Raw genomic sequence first — 19241 nt, 5'->3', positions numbered from 1 at the left:
TGTCTCCTGCTACTCCTGACTGTACTCTGATTGGACCCTACATCTGATTGATTACTTTGCCTTGTCTGGGAGTGTCCATAGACCTTGTTATCAGTACCTTCCTCTGTCCTCTGTGCAGATGCTTTGGATTGTGCCTTGGTGGGTAAGGACACTGCCTGTGTTGTCCTCACCCTCTGCCCCCAGCTCATCCTACCTTGTGGAGCAGCCCTGTTCCTGCTGTTCCCTGACACTAGGAGCATTTCGCAGAGAGCAGCCTTGTGGTACAGGTGAAGTGCAGCCTCAACTCCCGGAAATGCCTGTAGCAGCAGACAAAAGACTTGGCTCCACAGACACCCTCTGGATTTTGGGTCCATCTTTTTCCTCAAAGAAGGAGATTTTCAGTTCTCCTCTTAGACCTTTCTGCTGCTCACCTGAACATACCACACGAGCATCTTTTCCAGCAGGGCATTCATCATGACCTAGCACAGTCACAGGACAGTCTCTCAGGCGTGAGCCATTCTTCTTGCAGCTGAATGTGCTGTTCCAGACAGATCCATTTCCTTTCCTGAAGGACTGTCCATCTGGTATCAGTAGGGCAACTCCACAGTCCAGCTGCTGGCAGAGGGCATTGGCAGCTGGTAAATCCCATAGGTAGTCACACAGGGTTCCCCACATGCCTCCATAAAGAAGCTCTACTCTCCCTGAACATGTGGTACTGCCGTTTGCCAGCCTGTACCCACCATAGCCTGTGGGAAGAATAAAGGAACTTAGCAGTTACAAGGGTTTTTTGTGCTATTGCACTGAAAATTGTAAGAGATATCTAGCTGCAAGAAACTAGCTGCAAAGAACTAGCACTCACTATGTCTTAGGTTACTGGGATCCATGTTAGACCAGGATGCTCATAAGCCAGCTCTGAAAAAAAAGTCTTTATTGTCCATGTTGTAGCCTGCACTACATGATTAAAAGTCTTTTGACTCTTTAAGTTCAGTCTCTCCTCCTCTGCTCTTCTCTCTCTTTCCCCCACAATACTGCTGCTACCTTGCAACATCTTTTCTTGCAGAGGCAGTTCCAGCATTGCCTTGCATTTGGAGCATGTGAGAAACTCAGGGCAGGAGCTACTAGAAGCACTCTCTCAGTAGTTGGTTATCTCACATTACCTGGTAAGCAGCAAGTGCAGCGTGCAATTCTCAGCTTTCATCCATGGCACAGCATAAGGCTCTGAACACAACAGGCTATGCCCATCAGCATATTAACAATAATTTAAGCATGGGTAGGACTGTGGTGTCCTACTGCCAGCCTCATACAGTCCCTCTATCTTCTCACACTGTTACTTCTTACCCTTGCCTGGTCCTTGCATCATACTCCCCCTAATGAGACCTGGATTTCCACTCTGAGCTGTGACTCTTGCAAGATGGAGGCAGGATCCAAGACCTGTCAGTTACTGATACCTTAAATAGGCTGTTTGGCTGCCACAGCTCCCCAGCCAGCACTTCAGATTGCCATGGCCAGTAAGACAGTGTTCAAGGCAGTCTTGAAACAGACTGCAGCCCTTTGACTGGGAAATGGACATGAACTGCAGTCCTTTCCAGGCTTGTTTTGTGACAGGGTGTTGCCAGCTGCTCTGCCCCATCTTCAGTTTACACCTTTTGATTTGTGCCCTCAGGAAAAATGTTGTGTTTGCTAGGTCTAATCATCACTTTTGTAGTGGGTGGCAATAAGTTAGCTGTATTTAGAGCCCCTGGCAGCCATGAGTGTATAGAGTTCTTAAATGGTGTTACCTGGCAGTCACAACTAAAGTTATCCAGGCCTCTGACGACTTTTTATTTTTTTTGTTTTAAATAACTTAAGTTTGTAACTTGTGCCTCCTTTGACCTTTTGGAGGTATAGTACCTCTCCCCGTTTTTAACTGAAGTGCCAGGGATTAACATACACACTGGCAGCACAGAAGATAAATTCATTTCTCCATGTTCCTGCTTGTCTGCTCTGGCTATCTCTCCTTTTACATATATGAGAAAGACATGGAAGGAATTCTCAGCACTACTGAGTGCATACCTCTAGTAGCATAAAAGAAATTACAGCCCTTTTGAGATCCGCATCCCTAGTGCAGAAGTGAAGTGGTTAGAACAGCCCATGTTAAATGCAGACTCTCAGTAGAGTGAATGAGAGATTGTAGGGCTGCCCTCTATTACTTCCTGGCCTTCCCTGGATGGCTCAAGGCATGATAGGGCAAGCACCCAAGAACCCTGAGGACCACAGAAATATACAGAGGCTCTGAACTGTGGGTTGAAAGGAAGAAGACATATAGGACACATGTAAATTACGTCCATCAGTCCAAAGTCTCACCTGAACATTCAACAGTGGCATCATGAGAGCATGTCTTACTATGGTGCAGCATCCTGGGACAGTGTGCAAGGTGAGTCTCATTCCCTACACAGTGAAACTCTTCTTGCCAGGTCAGTTCATGTCTGTCTCCAAAGTGAGTTCCTCTCAAGATATCCACAGCCTGGCCACACTCTAACTCATTGCATATAACAGAGGCAGTTTTAAAATCAATGTGTGAAAAACAGACTGTAGCCCAAGTTTCTTCTTGCTTTACTTTCAGATGTCCTGAGCAAGCAGTGTCCCCTCCAGTCAGACGCAGCCCAGAGAAACCTGGAAAAAAACCCCCAAGAAATCCAGCATCAAGGGTTGGTTGTACTGACCTAATTTAATAACTCACATACCTTCATGGGCAAGACACATGTCACTTCTCTGAGGACCACTGACACTTTTAAATAACCATTGTGGCAATTCCTGTATACCACTGACAAGAGAGAAAATGGTGTGTGGGAATGCTTATTTCTTAGTATGTGAAAATACTAAATCCTTGGGAAGCTACAGAAGGAGGGAAGTTTTGAACATTTGCCAAATGCTTGAGAAATAGCAATCCCCCAAAAAATAAATAAATAGCCATTTACTAGTGTGTGTCCTCGAGACTTCATTATTCAAATGAATAGGAAGCTGAAGCGCCCCAGAAAGACGAAAGAGAAAATGTCACACCCATCTTCAGAAAAGGCTAAAAAGACAGTCTGGACATCTACAGGCTGGTCAGCCTCACTTTGGTACCTGGGAAAAACATGGAGTGAGTCCTCCTGGAACACATTTCTGGGCACAAGAAGGTGAATGGGAAGAGTCAGCATGGATTTACTAAGGGTAAATCATGCCTGTGTGACCTTATTACTTTCTCTGATAAATCTGACTGGATTTGTGGATGAGGGGAGACCAGCGCGTGTCACTTACCTCACATTTAACAAGGCCTTTGTCACTGTCTTGCACAATATTCTTGTGTCCAAACTAGGATGTTACAGTCCGAGTGGGTGGACAGCTACATGGTTAAAAAGCTGATTGGATGGTCAGGCTCAGAGAGTAGTGATTAGTGGGTTGCACTCTACCTGGAGGCTGGCAACAAGTGGAATACCACCTGTTGGGTCTTTCCTGGGACTTGTTCTGTTCAGCATCTTTACCAACAACTTGGAGGAGGTGATGGAGTGCACTCTTATCAGTTTGGGGGTGGGGGGAGATAACCCCAAGGGCAGAGCTGCCATTCAGAGGGACCTAGACAGGCTGGTTTAATGGGCTGACAGGAATCTTATAAAAAGCAAAAAGGACAAATGTAAAGTCCTGAAGCTGGGAAGGAAAAACCTCTTGCAATGGTACTTTATCCAAAGAGCAAAACCAGGCACATCTTGCAGAGGAAGGCAGCCAAACAGACATTGGATTTGTTTGCCGTTGCAGACTGTCCTGTCATAGCTTACATGAAGATGTGGAGAAGAAGGGCAGTTATATGGCGTAACACAGCATTTTCTTGCTTCTCCATCTCCACCGTTTTTTTTAGCCCCCATTCCTGGTCAAAGACAAGTTTAGTACTGCTCTCCTGTTGCCTGGGAAAAACAAATAGTGTTTCTTTTTCTGTTCTATGTCATTTACTATGTCTACTTCCATTCTATGTCATTGCTGTGCCCAGGAAAAGGAGATATACACTTGTAGTCAGCAGAATACTTAGTGTTGATGCAACTTGCTTTGGCTGGGCGGAGGCCATGGAAAAAGTGTTACCTCTCTGCAGTACTTGGCTTTATCCAGCTAGGACAAAGTTTGATCTCAACCTTTGTGGAATAATTGCTGGAGGTGACTTAGAAATTAAACTTATATTCACACTTTTAGGTAAGGCACAGCATTGAAGAAGCTTCCCGGGTGGAGTGCAGCTGACATACAAGGGATCCATTCCATGGAAGTTCCCTAGGCCTGCAACCTTAGATGGGTTGCAGGCCTAGCAACCCCAGAAACGCCAGGGGAACTTGGTGTGTTGGCTCTAAGAGGAACTGCTCAGAGGGTGGGGCGGTGTGGAGATACCGTGCCAGGCTCTGTGATAATACGGGAAATTGAAGGTACCACGGAACCGATAAGCTGCATATTTTCTACCCTGGGCCAACAGCCTGTCATGTTTTTGACAAAATACTGTCCTTATGGTGAACTTTGCTCATTATAACATCATTATAATGCCAAAACACACCTCCATCCCAAAAGCTACCTGCCTCCAAGGTGCGACCACCCCTCACTGAGCTTGCACTTTGAATTTTCCTAGCTTATACCTTTAAAAGCAAAGCGAGAAAACTTTACACCAATCCTAAACAAAGGTATGTATGACTAGAGTCACTCAAGCTCCACCTGAAAGGTGAAAAATAGTATAAAATAGCTTAAGAGAGAGAGAATGTTAGGGAAGACACCATTGCGTACCACTCAGATCTCTGGGATCAGTCGACGGGCTGAGCCTCTCTTTCCCCCCCATCGGGATGCCTTTGGGTAAGATTTGAACACTTGGTTATACCAAGTGCGTCCCCAGGAAACTTAGAAATCTCTATAGAGTCACTTTATTACCTTTTAACGCGTTTGTAGCCGGTGGTGTTACTCATACTCTTGGTATTTGCACATGCTTTGCAGACAGTGAATTCATCACCGGTAGTCCAAAAGAACCTGTGTGTCTGTTGCTCTAATAAACTGCACTCTTCATTAATCTAGCCATGATAGTTCTCATTGAACATGACCAGACTCTTTAAGTGTGGCCGTGATAGTTCATGCAACACGACTAGACTGGGGGTGCATTGCGTTATTTGTGAATCTGTAATTGTGAAAGTTCAGTACACTGAACGCGACCAGACTTACAACATTGTCAAATTACTCTAATGCTGTCGCCTTAATCAACTTTGTGAAGCTGTTTCAGTGAAAGCCCTGAGAGGGCTCTGACAGGCGAACATTGATTCTGATGGGTGGCTACATATACCATCCTTAGAAAAATAAACCATTGACCAAGTCTGAGACTAAGACTGGACTTAGCCACACCTAGACTCCTCTCTGAGAAGGAGTTTAGAAAGCAAGGGGGTCCTGTCTGAAGCTCATGACTCAACGGGAGGGTTTCGCCCCCAGCCACTCCTCAGACTCCTACGCAACAGTAACTTTTAACGCAACAACCTTGTAGCATTTTTCTGTTATACAAGGTTGGGTGACTTCTTACCTGAGCAGATCACTCCAGTGTCAAAGTAATGAGGGCAGGTAAAAGCACCCCATCCTCTATGTGAGCAGTTCCAGAGAGTGGATTCATCACCATGGCAATCAACTCGATACAACCACGTTGGTCCAGATCCTTCTCCAAAAGGAGCTCGATTAAGGGCCTGAACAGCAGATCCACATCGTAATTGCTTACAAACAACCTCAGCATCTTCTATGGTCCAGTCACCATCACACACAGTTCCCCACTGCTCCTCATGTTTTACTTCCACTCTCCCAGAGCAGGGGCCAGTTCCATTTGACAGCCTCAATTCATCAGCACCTTCATACACAGAGACAGAGCAAGGTTATGGAAAGGACAGTGCCTAATCACGATTATCTATTGCAGATGGTTAATGAGATTCTTATTACTCTTAATTTACTCTTAAATCAGACTTATTTGGTTCACCTTTCTAAATAGTCCAACAAAGTTTTTTTGCAGGGAGTTGTGTCTGTATTTACAAGTTTGAGCTAACTGCACTGCTAAAATGTAAGTTATTTCTAATGACAGGCAAACTTTCTCTCCTTCTGACCTATCAGGGCTGGGAAATGCTGACTAATGTCCCTGCTGTGTGATTCACAAAGGCTTCAACAGAAACTCCTTTCTTTTTGTTGTTCTGCCATGATGATATCCAGCTGAAAATGTTCACTGGGCACCGGTTTCTTCATTCCTGTGTTCAGTATACTGTGAAGAAGCAATTTCCCCTGTCTGCCTCAACTTCTTCCTCTCGGACAAACTATTACTTGCAACTCAGTGTCCCAATACTCTTTATTCTTTCTGCCCTCTCTTGCCCTAGCCACGGGGTCCCCTAGTTGGGGGTACCCGAAGAGAGAAGAGAATTACTCGTGAGGGGTGGCAAGCTATCTCAGGAGATACAGCAGCATAAGCAGAAGACAGACAGGTAGGTCTTCATGTTGTTCCTCATGCCCCACCATCTCTTGGGGTGGGGCTGATGCCCAAGGAACCCTCTTTTCCTGCTCCACTCCCAGGTCTGCTGCTTTCCTTTGATATGGATACACATTTCCCAGTCCTTTTACCTGTGGACTCACAAAATAACATTACAGTCATCACGGAGCACTTGATAAAGAGCCTGACAAAAGAGGGAAGATGCACACGTTGGTTTCTTGACTTACATTGTTGGACTGCTACTATAGTTGCTTCAAATATTGCACAGTAGCTTAGCACAGAGACTTAAAGGCTAGAAAACACAGGGAGAATTTTGTTACATTCAAATGCAGGAATGACAGTGGGACACAGAAGCAGTTCTTAGGAAGTCAAGCTACACAAAGGCCTGCTAAGGCCCAAGAAACACAGGGGAATAGGTCTGAATCTGCATCTTACACAGACACAGTAAACATTGGAAAAACTGAAGCGTGTAGCCTAAGATGTAGTGACACGTAAAGAAAAAGAGTGGACTTGTTCATGAATTGTGTTAAGCTTTTTTTTCCCAGTCAGGAATTTTAAGGCAAGAGTTTTGGAACATCTTTTCATAAAAAAGATTCTTTACTTGCAGAAAGGTTCATATCTGCTGGAGTAAAAAGCATATGCAGAATCACAGAATCATAGAACATGTTGAGTTAGTATTCTGAATTGACATAGACAATGATTTTATGTAGATGTTTGTGAAAACAAATGTTGAAACAAAAGAACCCCCAAACCTTCTGCCAAATTCCATGAAAAACAGTCACTGTTGTAATTAAACAACAGTATGGATGGCATTCATTTGTTAGGTTATGTGATAGAAAGCTTGTCTCCATGTGCAAAGGAGTACAGAGGAACAATGCCAGGTTAATAATAATAATAATAATAATAATAATAATAATAATAATAATAATAATAGCAATAATCCAGTCAGGGTCCTGCCCTGACCACCTAGAGACCTAGGGCTCTCCCAGCAGAGAAATCAGCCCCATTGTCTAGGTGTGAAACCTATCAGATGAATCAACATGAGGGCTTTCTGTGTCACCTTAGAGACTGAGCAGGGCTACTGCCTAGAGGGTATGGGACACTATGGGATGCAAGAGAAGAGCATCTTGGAATTGCACAAGGCTTATTATAGGATGTTTAGGAGATGAATCACAGGTGGGGAAAGGGAGGGATCAAGGATGTTTGCTTAGGAGCAAGAGTGGGAAAAGAGAAGGGTAAGTGGATAAAAGGACCAGAGTCAATGGGCACAAACTGAAACACTGATGTTCTGTGTTTCTGATGTTATCTGAACATCAGAAAACATTTTTTTGCCATGAGGATGACTGAGCACTGGAACAGGTTACCCAGGGAGGTTGTGGAGTTGGCTTCCTTGGATATATTCAAAAGCCATCTGGACATGGTCCTGACAACTGGCTCTAGGTGGCTCTGCTTGAGCAGGGGGGTTGGACCAGATGACCTCTAGAGGTCCCTTCCAACCTCAACCATTCTGTGATTCTATGAAAAGCAGCCAGTGGTGGGTAAGCAGGCTGCTGGTCAGTATGCTTGTCTGGCTATGCCCTGCAACCTAATCAGCACTGTCCATTGTTTCTTCTTATTAAAATCTATTTCTAACTGTTTTCCTGGGTGAGGTGACTCTATTCAGTGTGCATGTGTGTGTATGGAGTTCTAAGTGCCAGCAACTGGAGCTGGACCACAGGTCATAGAAGCACGTGTCTTTGATGCTGTACTGGTTTTGGCTGCATAGAGTTAAATTTCTTCATAGTAGCTTGTATGGGGCTATGTTTTGGACTTGTCATGAAAACAGTGTTGATAACACAGGGATGTTTTAGTTATTGCTCAGCAGTGCTTGCACAGCATCAAGGCCTTTTCTGCTTCTCACACTGCCCCACCAGTGAGTAGGCTGGGGGTGCATACGAAGTTGGGAGGGGACACAGCTGGGACAGCTGATCCCAACTGACCAAAGGGATATTCCATACCGTATGACATCATGCTCAGCATATAAAGCTGGGGGAAGAATAAGGAAGGAGAGGACGTTTGGAGTTCCGACATTTTGTCTTCCCAAGTAACTGTTATGCGTGATGGAGCCCTGCTGTCCTGGAGATGGCTGAACATCTGCCTGCTGATGGGAAGTAGTGAATGAATTCCTTATTTTGCTTTGCCTGCATCCACAGGTTTTGCTTTACCTATTAAACTGTCTATCTCAATCCAGGAGTTTGTCTCACTTTTACCCGTCTGAATCTCTCCCCCATCTGTGACTCAACTGCTGCTCAGATTTTGGCTAACACAGCTCATGCTAAAGCCTGATGTATGCTGCGAGCAGCGCCATTAGGTCAAAGTGAGAGCACCACATAGGCCGGACAGGTGACCAGAAAGAGCTAAAGGGCCATTATACAGCCATTATCACGTGCAGGGTGCTGGCTTCTGCAGCCGTTGCCTTTGTCTGTCAGTTTCTTCAGAATCTGCTAACTTATGGAAATGGTATAGACCAAACTTCCAAGCTGGAAGGTATAAAACATCAGCTTACCCAAAAAGCCTTTGAAGCAGATCCAACAGCAGCTGGATTGCTGAGGCTTTCATGCTTCCCAGTGTGATACAGGGGATGCCCGCACCGTGATGGAGGAGGAAGGATGAGCACTCTCACCGTCGGCTCGGCTAGGTTACTAATTTTTTTTTTTTCCTCTTAAGTGCATGAATTAAAAGTTATAGGTTATAAGTTATGAAACCTTATGACTCAAATCAGTGCATTCACGTGACAGGCTAGTCTGGGCAAAGGAGAAATGAGCCCCTGTTGTTGTGTTTGTTTATTGTATTTCTTAATTAGCTCCTAAAATGAAGTTTCATTCACAGAGTACGTTGTCCTGTAAATTTGAGAGATCCAAACGGACTGTGACACCCATCCCACTGGGGAGAGTGAGCAAGCGGCTGTGTGGTGCTTACCTGCCTACTGGTGTTAAACCACAACAGATGCCAGTAACTGGAGTGAGTGAGGGTACCGCATGTCAGCGTGTGATTGCTAGTGAATATCAAGCTGGACTAGCCAGTAAGTTAATTGGCCTGGGAGCCAAGTGTGTGTATGTGTCTCTGGGAGTGAGGTAACTGGGGAAGTTGGCTACCAGAGGGACCAGAGGGTCCAGGCCAACTACTGGAGAGATGGTAAGGTCAGGGCATCAACTGAAAGACCCATTTGCATGTGTGTCAGTGCATGAGGCAACTACAGAGACTGAGGATCCAGGACCAGATATGGGATGGGCTGAGTTTCTGGAGGAATCCAAATTGTATGTATTTGCATATTTCCCACCGATAGACTTCTATGCTGATCAGCCAGAGGGGAAAACATAGGATCATAAAATCACAGAACAGTTTGGGTTGGAAGGGCCCTTAAAGATCATCTAGTTCCAATCACCCTGCCATGGGCAGGAACATCTTTCACTAGATCAGGTTGCTCAAAAGCCTGTCCAACCTGACCTTGAACACTTCCAGGGATGGGGCATCCACAACTTCTCTGGGCAATCTGTTCCAGTGTTTCACCACCCTCATTGTAAAAAAAGTCTTCCCTGTATCCAATCTAAATCTACCGTCTTTCAGTTTAAATTCATTGCTGCTTGTCCTGTTGCTACAGGCCACGGTAAAAAGTCTCTTTCCATCTTATAAGCCCCCTTTAAGTATTGAAAGGCTACAGAGAGATGTCCCTGGAGCCTTCTCTTCCGCAGGCTAAACAACCTCAACTCCCTCAGCCTTTCCTGATAGGAGAGGTGTTCCAGCCCCCTGTTTGTTTTTGTGTCCCTCCTCTGGACCTGTTCTAACAGGTCCATGTCTTCTGTGTACTGAGGACTCCAAAGCTGGATGCAGGACTCCAGGTGGGGTCTCACAAGAGCAAAGTAGAGGGGCAGAATCACCTCCCTCGACCTGCCAGCCATGCTTCTTTTTATGCATCCTAGGATGTGACTGGCTTTCTGGGCTGCAAGCACACATTGCTGGCTCACATCCAATTTGTCATCTACCAGTATCCCCAAGTCCTTTTCCACAGGGCTGCTCTCAATCCCTTCATCCCCCAGCCTGTACTGATCCTGGCGATTGCCCCAAGCCAGATGTAGGACCTTGCACTTGGCCTTGTTGAACTTCATGTGGTGAGGTTCATATTCGCCTGTTTCTCAAACCTCTTAAGGTCCCTCTGCATGGCATCCCTTCCTGCAAGCTGAGCGGTGATAACTGCACCACTCAGCTTGGTGTCATCTGCAAACTTGCTGAGCATGCACTTGATCCCACTGTCTATGTCATTGTCTCGTCCCACTTGGTGGGTTGTGAGAGGGGTGAATCTTTTCGATTCCCTAACCGTTTGTGTACCGACAAAAGCCGATCTCTGCTTGGCAGAGCCGCGTGGTCGGTAGAGTCACGACAATGACCCAGAGGAACAGTCTGGCCAGCAACTATATTAACTGGCGAATTCCACAAATGGACAAACTTAATGAACTGGCGAGCTTAACGAACGAACAAAGGTGATTTGGCAATGGAGTTATTTTCCGGGCAACCCATCACAATTTTTCCCAAACTTGCATACATATTGGAAAGAGCAGAGGAAGAGAGAAGCAAGAAAAGGAAAGGAAAAGAGAGGAGGAAAGAGAAAGGAAAAGTATCACCACCCTTGGATCCCATGATGACGATGACAGACGTGGCAATCCTCCAGCGGTGGGCGCGCGCGCGCTTCCTTGGGCGGGGGTGAGCCTTTTATAGGCTAATCCCCGCCTCCAGGTACGCCCCTTCAGGACTTACATGGTTCTTGTTCTAGAAAGTTCTCAATCTTCTGCGCAGGCGCTGGGGGAGGGGGGTGGTCACGAGGGGTCTCTCGGGCGGTTGCAAACCCCCTCCTCAGATGAACTCTGTGTGACCTCTGGCCATACATGGTCAGGTCTGTCAGAACCTGGAACCCCGCATCCTCCGACAAGCTCTCCACGTCCCGCTCTCGCTCTCCCCCACCCTGTGCTCCCCGACCTGCCGTTGCCATGCAAATAGCGCCTCAAGTCGCCACAATGTTTGAGACATTAACTCTTTCAGTCTCTCACAGTCATTAATAAAGATATTGACCAGTACCGGTCCCAGTACGGACCCCTGAGGGACACCACTTGTTACTGATCTCCATTTGGACATTGAGCTGTTGACTGCAACTCTTTGGATGTGGCCATCCAGCCAATTCCTTATTCATTGAATAGTCCATCTATCAAACCCATATATCTCCAATTTAATGACAAGAATATTGTGGGGAACCATGTCAAAGGCTTTACAGAAGTTAAGATGGATGACATCAATTGCTCATGAGAAGTCCATTGGTGCTGTTTGTGTTTGTGTCACTGTGGCATGTTTCTGTCTGTGTGGCCAGCCATGTACAGGTGTATATGTGTGTGTGTGCATATCTGTATATCAGTATATATGTGTTATATATGTGTGTGCCTATTGGGACTACAAGTTAGACTCACTACTGGTTGGACCTCAGGAAATAGAGCTGTAACTGCCTTGTGTCTTATCATGCTACCAGTTTCAGCAACCCCTGCATAAGAAAGGTTTTTAAGAAGGATTTTATCAAGCAGCTATCAGACATTTAAGCAGTGATAACATGAGAAAGATACATGCTTTAAACCTTGGGATACAGGCCAACCTGAAATGAAGATGGATGTGTAATTACTTGTTGGATATAAATGCTCAATCGAATTACACATAGAATATTGAAATATTTGAAAGAAATTTTATATTTCAGAGGAAAGGAAGCTCTGCAGCTTTTGTGATGGAACTAAGAAAACTGGGGCACTTTTTAAAAAATTAAGTCTGGCCCTTGACACCTAAATCATTCTGTACTCATCATGTCCATCTGTTGGCTCCCGCGCCCCTTGGAACCGAGTTGTTGGATACGAGCTTTGTGCTTCTCAAGGAGAAAACTTAAAAGGAGAAAACTTAAAAGGAGAAAATGGAAGAAAAATTATGTGTTGGCATTACTAAACTATGTGAATTGAAAGCCACTGGTGTTTAGAGCATGAAAGAAGACACGACAGGATGGGTGGAAAATCAAATGGTAGAAAACCACATGAAGGACCTTGGTATTTCCAAGGACAAATGACAAAGACAAACTACAAACTACAAGGTTAAGGACAAACTACAAGCTAAGTGCACGCAAGAATCAGGAAGAGCTTGGCCACCACATCTCAGACTTGTCTTTGATTTGATCAGATTTGAATTTCAGCATGTTATAAAACAGGTAAATCCCTGAAGAGGGCTGGCAAAAGAAGTTCTTTTGGGGCCTGGAGGATCATTCAGATTGACCATATAGTTAGAGAAGGTTTACAGGACAGTCACGTAAGAAGCCTAGTAACTTTGGTCCCAAATTAGCACTGTTTCAAAACCTGACACACAATGGAAAATTAAAGCAAACATCTATAGGACAGGTTTGATCCAATTGTCAGTGCCCTGAGTGCACTAATAATTCTTAATGGCCTTGACCTTCCCCACCCACACGCTCTGCCCATGGGCCCAGGCCTCCATTTAAGCACAGGCCTGGACCTTCAGTCCCTGCCTGAGCTACATTGTAGGTGCATCTGTGTTCAAATTGGGCACAGCTATGCCTGGCCATGTGCCCTGTTGATCTGCACTCTGAGCCACAGACTGACTTCTCAGCTTGACCTTGGACCTGCCTCATCACCATGAACTTGCCTGATGATTTGAGGCAAGTTGGCAACAAGAGTTGAAGCCAACTACCAGCCCTGCTTGCCTCTTTTGGGTACTGCAGGGCTGGACCCTGGCTGGTGAGGTCCCTGCCCTGCCAGACATGTTATTGCAGCTGGAGCAGCTGGCCCTTGCTGTACCCTCATACCAGCTCATGACTCCTATGAGTCACCTCTCCAAAGGTGACACAGTTAGCTAAGACAGCCACAATTCTTAGTGAGTAAGACTGCACTGGAAGTAAGAAAGGTATCAGAACCTGACCAGGTACCAAGAGAAACCTGCAGTACTCATTATGACCCAGCGCTGGGCAGTGATGTAAACAGAAAACAGTGCAGCTGTGCACACCTTGCAAATAGTCCAGAAAGACACCTCTCAGAGATCATCTCCTACCAATGATAGTATTTGATAAGTGACAAAAGAGAATTCATTTGCACTAAGAAACTTGGGTTTTCCAGTAAGAGTTTTCAAAACAATCTGGTGTGGAAAATATCACCTTCCTTCCTTTCCTCAAAAGAGAGAGGTGTTCCTACATATCACATTGCTTGCTGTCATTTGAGATTGTGAAACAAGAATATATAATTTTTTTTTGCATTTGAAAACAAATCCAATTCCTCTCTCTGTTCCCTACAGTATGTCATCCTTGGCCTATAGTTTCTACAGTATGTCATCATTAGCAACCGATGCTAATACAGCCACTTCCTTCCCTAACTAACCATTGTTTCATTTCTCATTCTAGAGTAAACTGCTGGCAGGAGTCAACTAAAAGGCATTTTTGCCTCCATCTCCATGTGGTCTGTAGCCTGATTCTTCCCTGCTTCATCGGACACAGACAATATAGCTTTGACACATGATCACCTCTTATACATAGGCAAAGGTTTTACCTCTTTGCTAACACTGCTGGACGTCCTCACAATTTCCTGCCTATCATTTAGATTTGGAAACACAAGAAGTTTAAGGGAGATTATTCAAGTGACTGACATGACTGACAACTAGTAACTTCCAAAAACTATTTTTTCTGCAAACTGTCCTCTCTCCTCAAATGTCCTCAGTAAGGAAGTCTCTCACGTATATAGCACAAGCCTCTGATAACTACAAAATCCCTTTGTACTTGCAACATGTTGTCTCAGAAGGAGTATAACCTTGCTGTAGTAAGTCTTTTAGGACTCTTCCGAAAGATGTTCTGGAGAACAACCCACAGTTTATTTGAAGAACATAGTCCAAAAAAGAGTTTTCTCAGCTAAAAAATATATACATTTAAAAGAGAAATAATTTCTAAGAAAAGTTAGTTAAATTCACAATACATTATTAAAGGAACTAGATAACCTATTTCCATTAGCCATATCCAGGAGTAAAACAAACAGCTCCTCACTTGACTGATCGACCTCTCTGTACTTGAATTTTTAAATAATCCAACATCTGATGTTTTCAAACACATGACATCATGCAGTGCTGGATGCAGAAGTAGGCATAACCCAATCAACAGTTTTAAATATTCCCTAATCAAAACTATCATTTGCTGTAATCAATCTTATGTGATTTTTTAATGATACCTGCAGGCACACTCTTTTGTATTTCGTCACACTCCATAGCAGGTCTCACAAGTGCCTTCATTGAATTCAGTGGTACTAGTCACAGAGTGAGGTTCTGCTTGGGTAAGAAGGCATCAGATTTTGGCTTGCTCCAGCTGAAGAGCTAGTTCCCCTCGTAGGCCAGGGATGAGAATGAGGCATGCATCCCTGTACCCAGGCCCTAAGTGGAGGTCTTCAGCACACGCGTGCGGCCTCGGTCGCAGGTTGCCTGCTCACTCCCTGATGGCCGTGCCTCCCGCGCTGCCTGCGCGCTGCACCCTCCCCGGGGACCAGCAGGGGGCTGCGGCAGCGTGGAGAGTACAAGTCCCGGCAGAGCAGAGACGTGGATCGTAGGTGCTGATGGTGGTGTCAAGGTAAAGCTACTCGTCTGCATCTGCCAGTGAGTCACTGTGGTACTATTCCCTGTTATTAACAAGAAGTTGGCAGAAAACTCACTCTCATTTCTACAGTACTGCTCAGCTGACACTCAAACATTGCTACAAAGATGTCTAACTACAAATGTTTAATATTGTTCTTTATGCTCCTTTGCACAGAAAGGCCTGTGCCTCCTGTTCCCATCCACTTGAACTGTGACTGCATCCAGAACTAGGGCCATGCTACATCAAAGTATCAACCATGAAGTCTTGTTCTCATCATATGGGGATGCGACCAACAGTCACAGTGCCATAGTGCCACCTCCATGTGTATAGAGACAAAAATGGGGATTCCAAAATCTTGCTCTCATAATCAGCTTCAAACATGTACACATAGCTCCAGAAGAGCAGAGACGCAAATAGCGATAAGCTTGAGATACACAGGAACAACTGAGGAGATGGTATGTTACCCAGTCAAACTCCATTGGACACACAGAGCACAGCACCGTCATTTTAACTGATGTTGAGTAAAGACCTGGAGTTATTCATTCTGTCTACACAGAGCTCAGCAGGGGAGGCAAGACAGTAGTAAAAATACCCAGCTGGTTTCCATTACAGCTTGGCTGTTTACTAAACTTGGACTTGAATTCCTATGAGAATGGCCACTCACTGATGTCTGAGTAAAATATAAAACTATTACAAATGGCTTACCCTTCTTTCTCTCAGGATCACCAAGGAGATTGAATCAAGGACAGAAATGTATTTAAACATCTTCTTGACACTTTGCCTTACATGTTCATGGAATAACAACCTATTTATATTGAATTTACATTCTTTTCCCATCTCACTGCCTTATGTGAAGGTATGTACTTACCCAGGGAGACCTGAACGGAGAGGAGAAGCAGCCACAACACCGGAGTGGAAAGATGTCCTTTTGTTGCCATCCTGATTGTGGACAGATGAAACTTCACTCTCTGTTAGGCACTGCCTAGACCAAACTGTGCATGGGCTTCTCTGTGTCTCACAAATGACTACAAAGGAGGAAATATGTATATTCACATGCTAGCATGAACTACATGAAGGAACCAATAGAAATATTGTTCACCTTTTTAGACATTATCAACAGATTAATCTCAAATCTGAAAGAACCAAAACCTCCAATAAAATTCGAAAATTCTGCCTGTGACCATATATGAAGGATGATTGCGCTTCTGATGTCATCATCGGTATTGTCTTGTTTTACTGTAGGACCAACATTGGTGGTAGAGGCAGAGCAGTACGCAAAATGGTTATTTCTCACCTGACAAGGTGATGTGAAAGTGCAGAACATTGGTCAGTTTATGAATCGCTTTGGAAGAGAAAAAGGCGAAGAAAATCCCTAAATTTGTAGCTCATCCATCTCCTTGGGAGCAATTGTACTCTCACTGTAAAATCAACAGAAGTGGTGTTTATCACTAGCAGTAGTTCTGTGAGTAAAAAATGACACCCGCTCTTTGAGGCAAGCACTGCTCTGGGTTTCCTTATTCGGTCAAAAGTTGAGAACTGTATGGGCAGAAGCTCTTGAAAGACCATCTTCCTTAGGATGCGAATTACAGGACTTCCTGTTTCCTCTGCTGAATTTCTTTTTGTTTCAGGTTATGTATGACTATTGCTGGTAGTTCTGCCCACTCTCTTATTCACTCCTGAATGATGAATTTAGGGAAATAAATGCTGGTGTTAATCACACTGTGGCTACTTGACTCATCCTTGGCAACTGGAACAAGTTGCAGAGCGCTATCTATTTACACCAGTCTGAACACACAATTCTCTTTATGACATTGACACACATGCTCTTTTTGTCTGATGGCATCTATCTGGTGTTTATCCAGAATCCCAAGTTCATTGACATCCAAGCTGTTAGGTCCTTAGTACACCAACAAGCTCTGCAACCTCTTCCCCTTCTCACTGGGCTTTGACTGCCTGTTCAAGGTCTGTATAATCTTGCAGCAGTGTAACCTTAGGTCAGACTGCTGCGGAAAGAGCTGCATGAGGAAGAGCTGCAAGAGAGAGATTCTGGCCAGAGACTGCCCATTCTTTGCTCAGGAGCTGCTCAGGAGCTCAGACACTTGCCTGTGGTCTCTGCTACAGCTATACTGGCAGCCAAACTTGGGTCCAGCCATGAACTTTGCTGATACTGACCCTGATCTGCTGACCTGACTTTATGGCTTGATCTTGGACCTACCACTTTACTATGGTCTTGTTTGGATTGGCTGGACTGCTGACTTAATGTGGCTGCAGTTGCCAGACCTATTCTATTTTTCTTGTTCAGGTCTATGGGACTGTACCCCTTGGTGAGGATCCTGCCTTATGCCTGGCTTGTTAACTTCAGTTCCTGGCTGACCTTCGCTTGCAGAGCAGCCTGCTTCTGCTCCCTGATACAGACCTCTGAAAAGAACAAAAAGTCACTGCCACTCCATTGGAAATCTGGTCAGGGTGAGGAAAAATCCACTACAGATGTGTTAATGAGAGATAGACAAGGTATCCATTATAATGTCTGTTCCTGTAAGGATGTTCAGTAGTTTCACTTAGCACTCTTTTCCTTGCTGATTAGTAGCCATCAGCAGAATTCTCACTGACATTTTAAACCCACTCCAGGAAGCCTGAGAGTGAGATCTACTTCTCAGCATGCAGGCCCTTGATGACCAGAGGTACTTCATGGGTACTATGACCAAGTAACCAGGTACATGCCAGTGCCCATGGTTGTTAGAACTCCAGAATTCTCAGCTGCGGAGAAGCTGGTACTCTCCTTTTCTTCTCTTTCCCATTGCAGACAGGGATGTCATCAGGATCAGTTCACCTGGGTTCGGACTGGCAGCATGGATTCCCTGTGCCCAATGGGCATGAAGGCTTACCTAAAAAACACAGTCCTCATGATGACTTTAACAAGTCCTGAATATGTCTGGTGACACCAGGATGTGCTTCTAGTCAAATGACCAGGAGAAGACATCTATTCAAGGACAAGTTCAATGGCAACATGATACTGTGTCTGTCATCCAGCCTTATCCACCTAGCAATGTTTGTGAAGGACCTTAAGGGTATCTTCTCACTAGACTTGGATACAGAATGTTCCTATATGGAAAAGTAACCCATTGGTTACCATTGCACAGCCCATCATAACTGTTGGTATCCTTTGTCTGGATAGAGGGGCATGCTGGGACACCATCTATGCTCAGATAGCAGAAGAAAAAACAGCACCATCTCCATTAAGCACAAACATTTTGGTCTACATATCCAGAAGTTCTGCTCCTTCCTCAGATGGATGAAACACTTCCTTCTTCTCTGAGGAACCCACCTACCGCGCCCTCCCTCTTCCCCCAGTCAAACTGTCTCTCATCTTCACTTCTTTCCCTGGCCACTTATAAGCCAGTCACAGGCTGAGGATTCTATCTCTTCTCTCCTGGAAATAGAGATACTAAGCACAAATCTTGCATTTGTCTTTAAAGCATAGTTCATCTGTCATAAACTGAGTACCTGTTTGGAAAAGATTCTCTGCCATCAGTTTCATCCCTCTGGAGGTCCATTCCCCCTTTTCAGAAGTACTCCCTGATGCTTTTCACACTGTATTCCCACTGTTGGCCTTAGAACTAGATGCCCTCTCCTCCACAAGGAATTGATCACAACAGTGAAAATCTGTAATGGGGCAAAGAGGGGGAATGGAAAGTTTGAAACAAGAGCAGCTGATAGCAGGTCATCAAGTGGTTCTGGAGGACTAGGAATTACTTCAAAACTTATGAAGAAATACTGAAATATATTTGCTTTAGGTTTCATTTTCCTAGTGTGAACATATATTTCTGAATTCTTGGTGCTCTTTCTTTGACTCCACATGAGTTTCTGGGACTTCTGGATGGTTTGTGTCTCTTGTGAAGGTTCTTTCAGAATTTGCTTCCCCGCCACAAAAGCCTGGGAAGGTGGACAAAAACCAACCCTTATGATCTGGAGGCATGCAATAGAATGTGCTGGGGACAAGACTCAGCCTTGTGTGCTTGAGAACAAACTTTACAACTCTGTAACTAAAAATCATATTGCATATAGAGTTGCAGGGACACTGGTTAGCACACAGCCTTG

General features: G+C 44.8%; 1 protein-coding gene across 1 annotated transcript in view; it reads right to left on the bottom strand.

Annotated features, from left to right (window-relative positions):
- The window catches only part of LOC140646629 (antigen WC1.1-like), a 29489-nt gene extending 13343 nt beyond the window's left edge, over positions 1-16146 (bottom strand). The window contains exons 1-4 of the mRNA XM_072850924.1: positions 16012-16146; positions 5528-5842; positions 2323-2631; positions 411-725 (exon numbers count right to left, since the gene is read on the bottom strand). Of these exons, the coding sequence (XP_072707025.1) occupies positions 411-725; positions 2323-2631; positions 5528-5842; positions 16012-16081 (1009 nt within the window). The 5' untranslated portion in view covers positions 16082-16146. The remainder of the gene's footprint in view (positions 1-410; positions 726-2322; positions 2632-5527; positions 5843-16011) is intronic.
- Positions 16147-19241: the final 3095 nt, after the last annotated feature.

The sequence above is a fragment of the Ciconia boyciana genome, chromosome 1 (assembly GCF_034638445.1).
Source record: "Ciconia boyciana chromosome 1, ASM3463844v1, whole genome shotgun sequence".
Lineage (NCBI taxonomy): Eukaryota > Metazoa > Chordata > Aves > Ciconiiformes > Ciconiidae > Ciconia > Ciconia boyciana.
The sequence above is the reverse complement of the archived record's forward strand: the minus strand, read 5'-3'. Positions and strand labels throughout refer to the sequence as shown.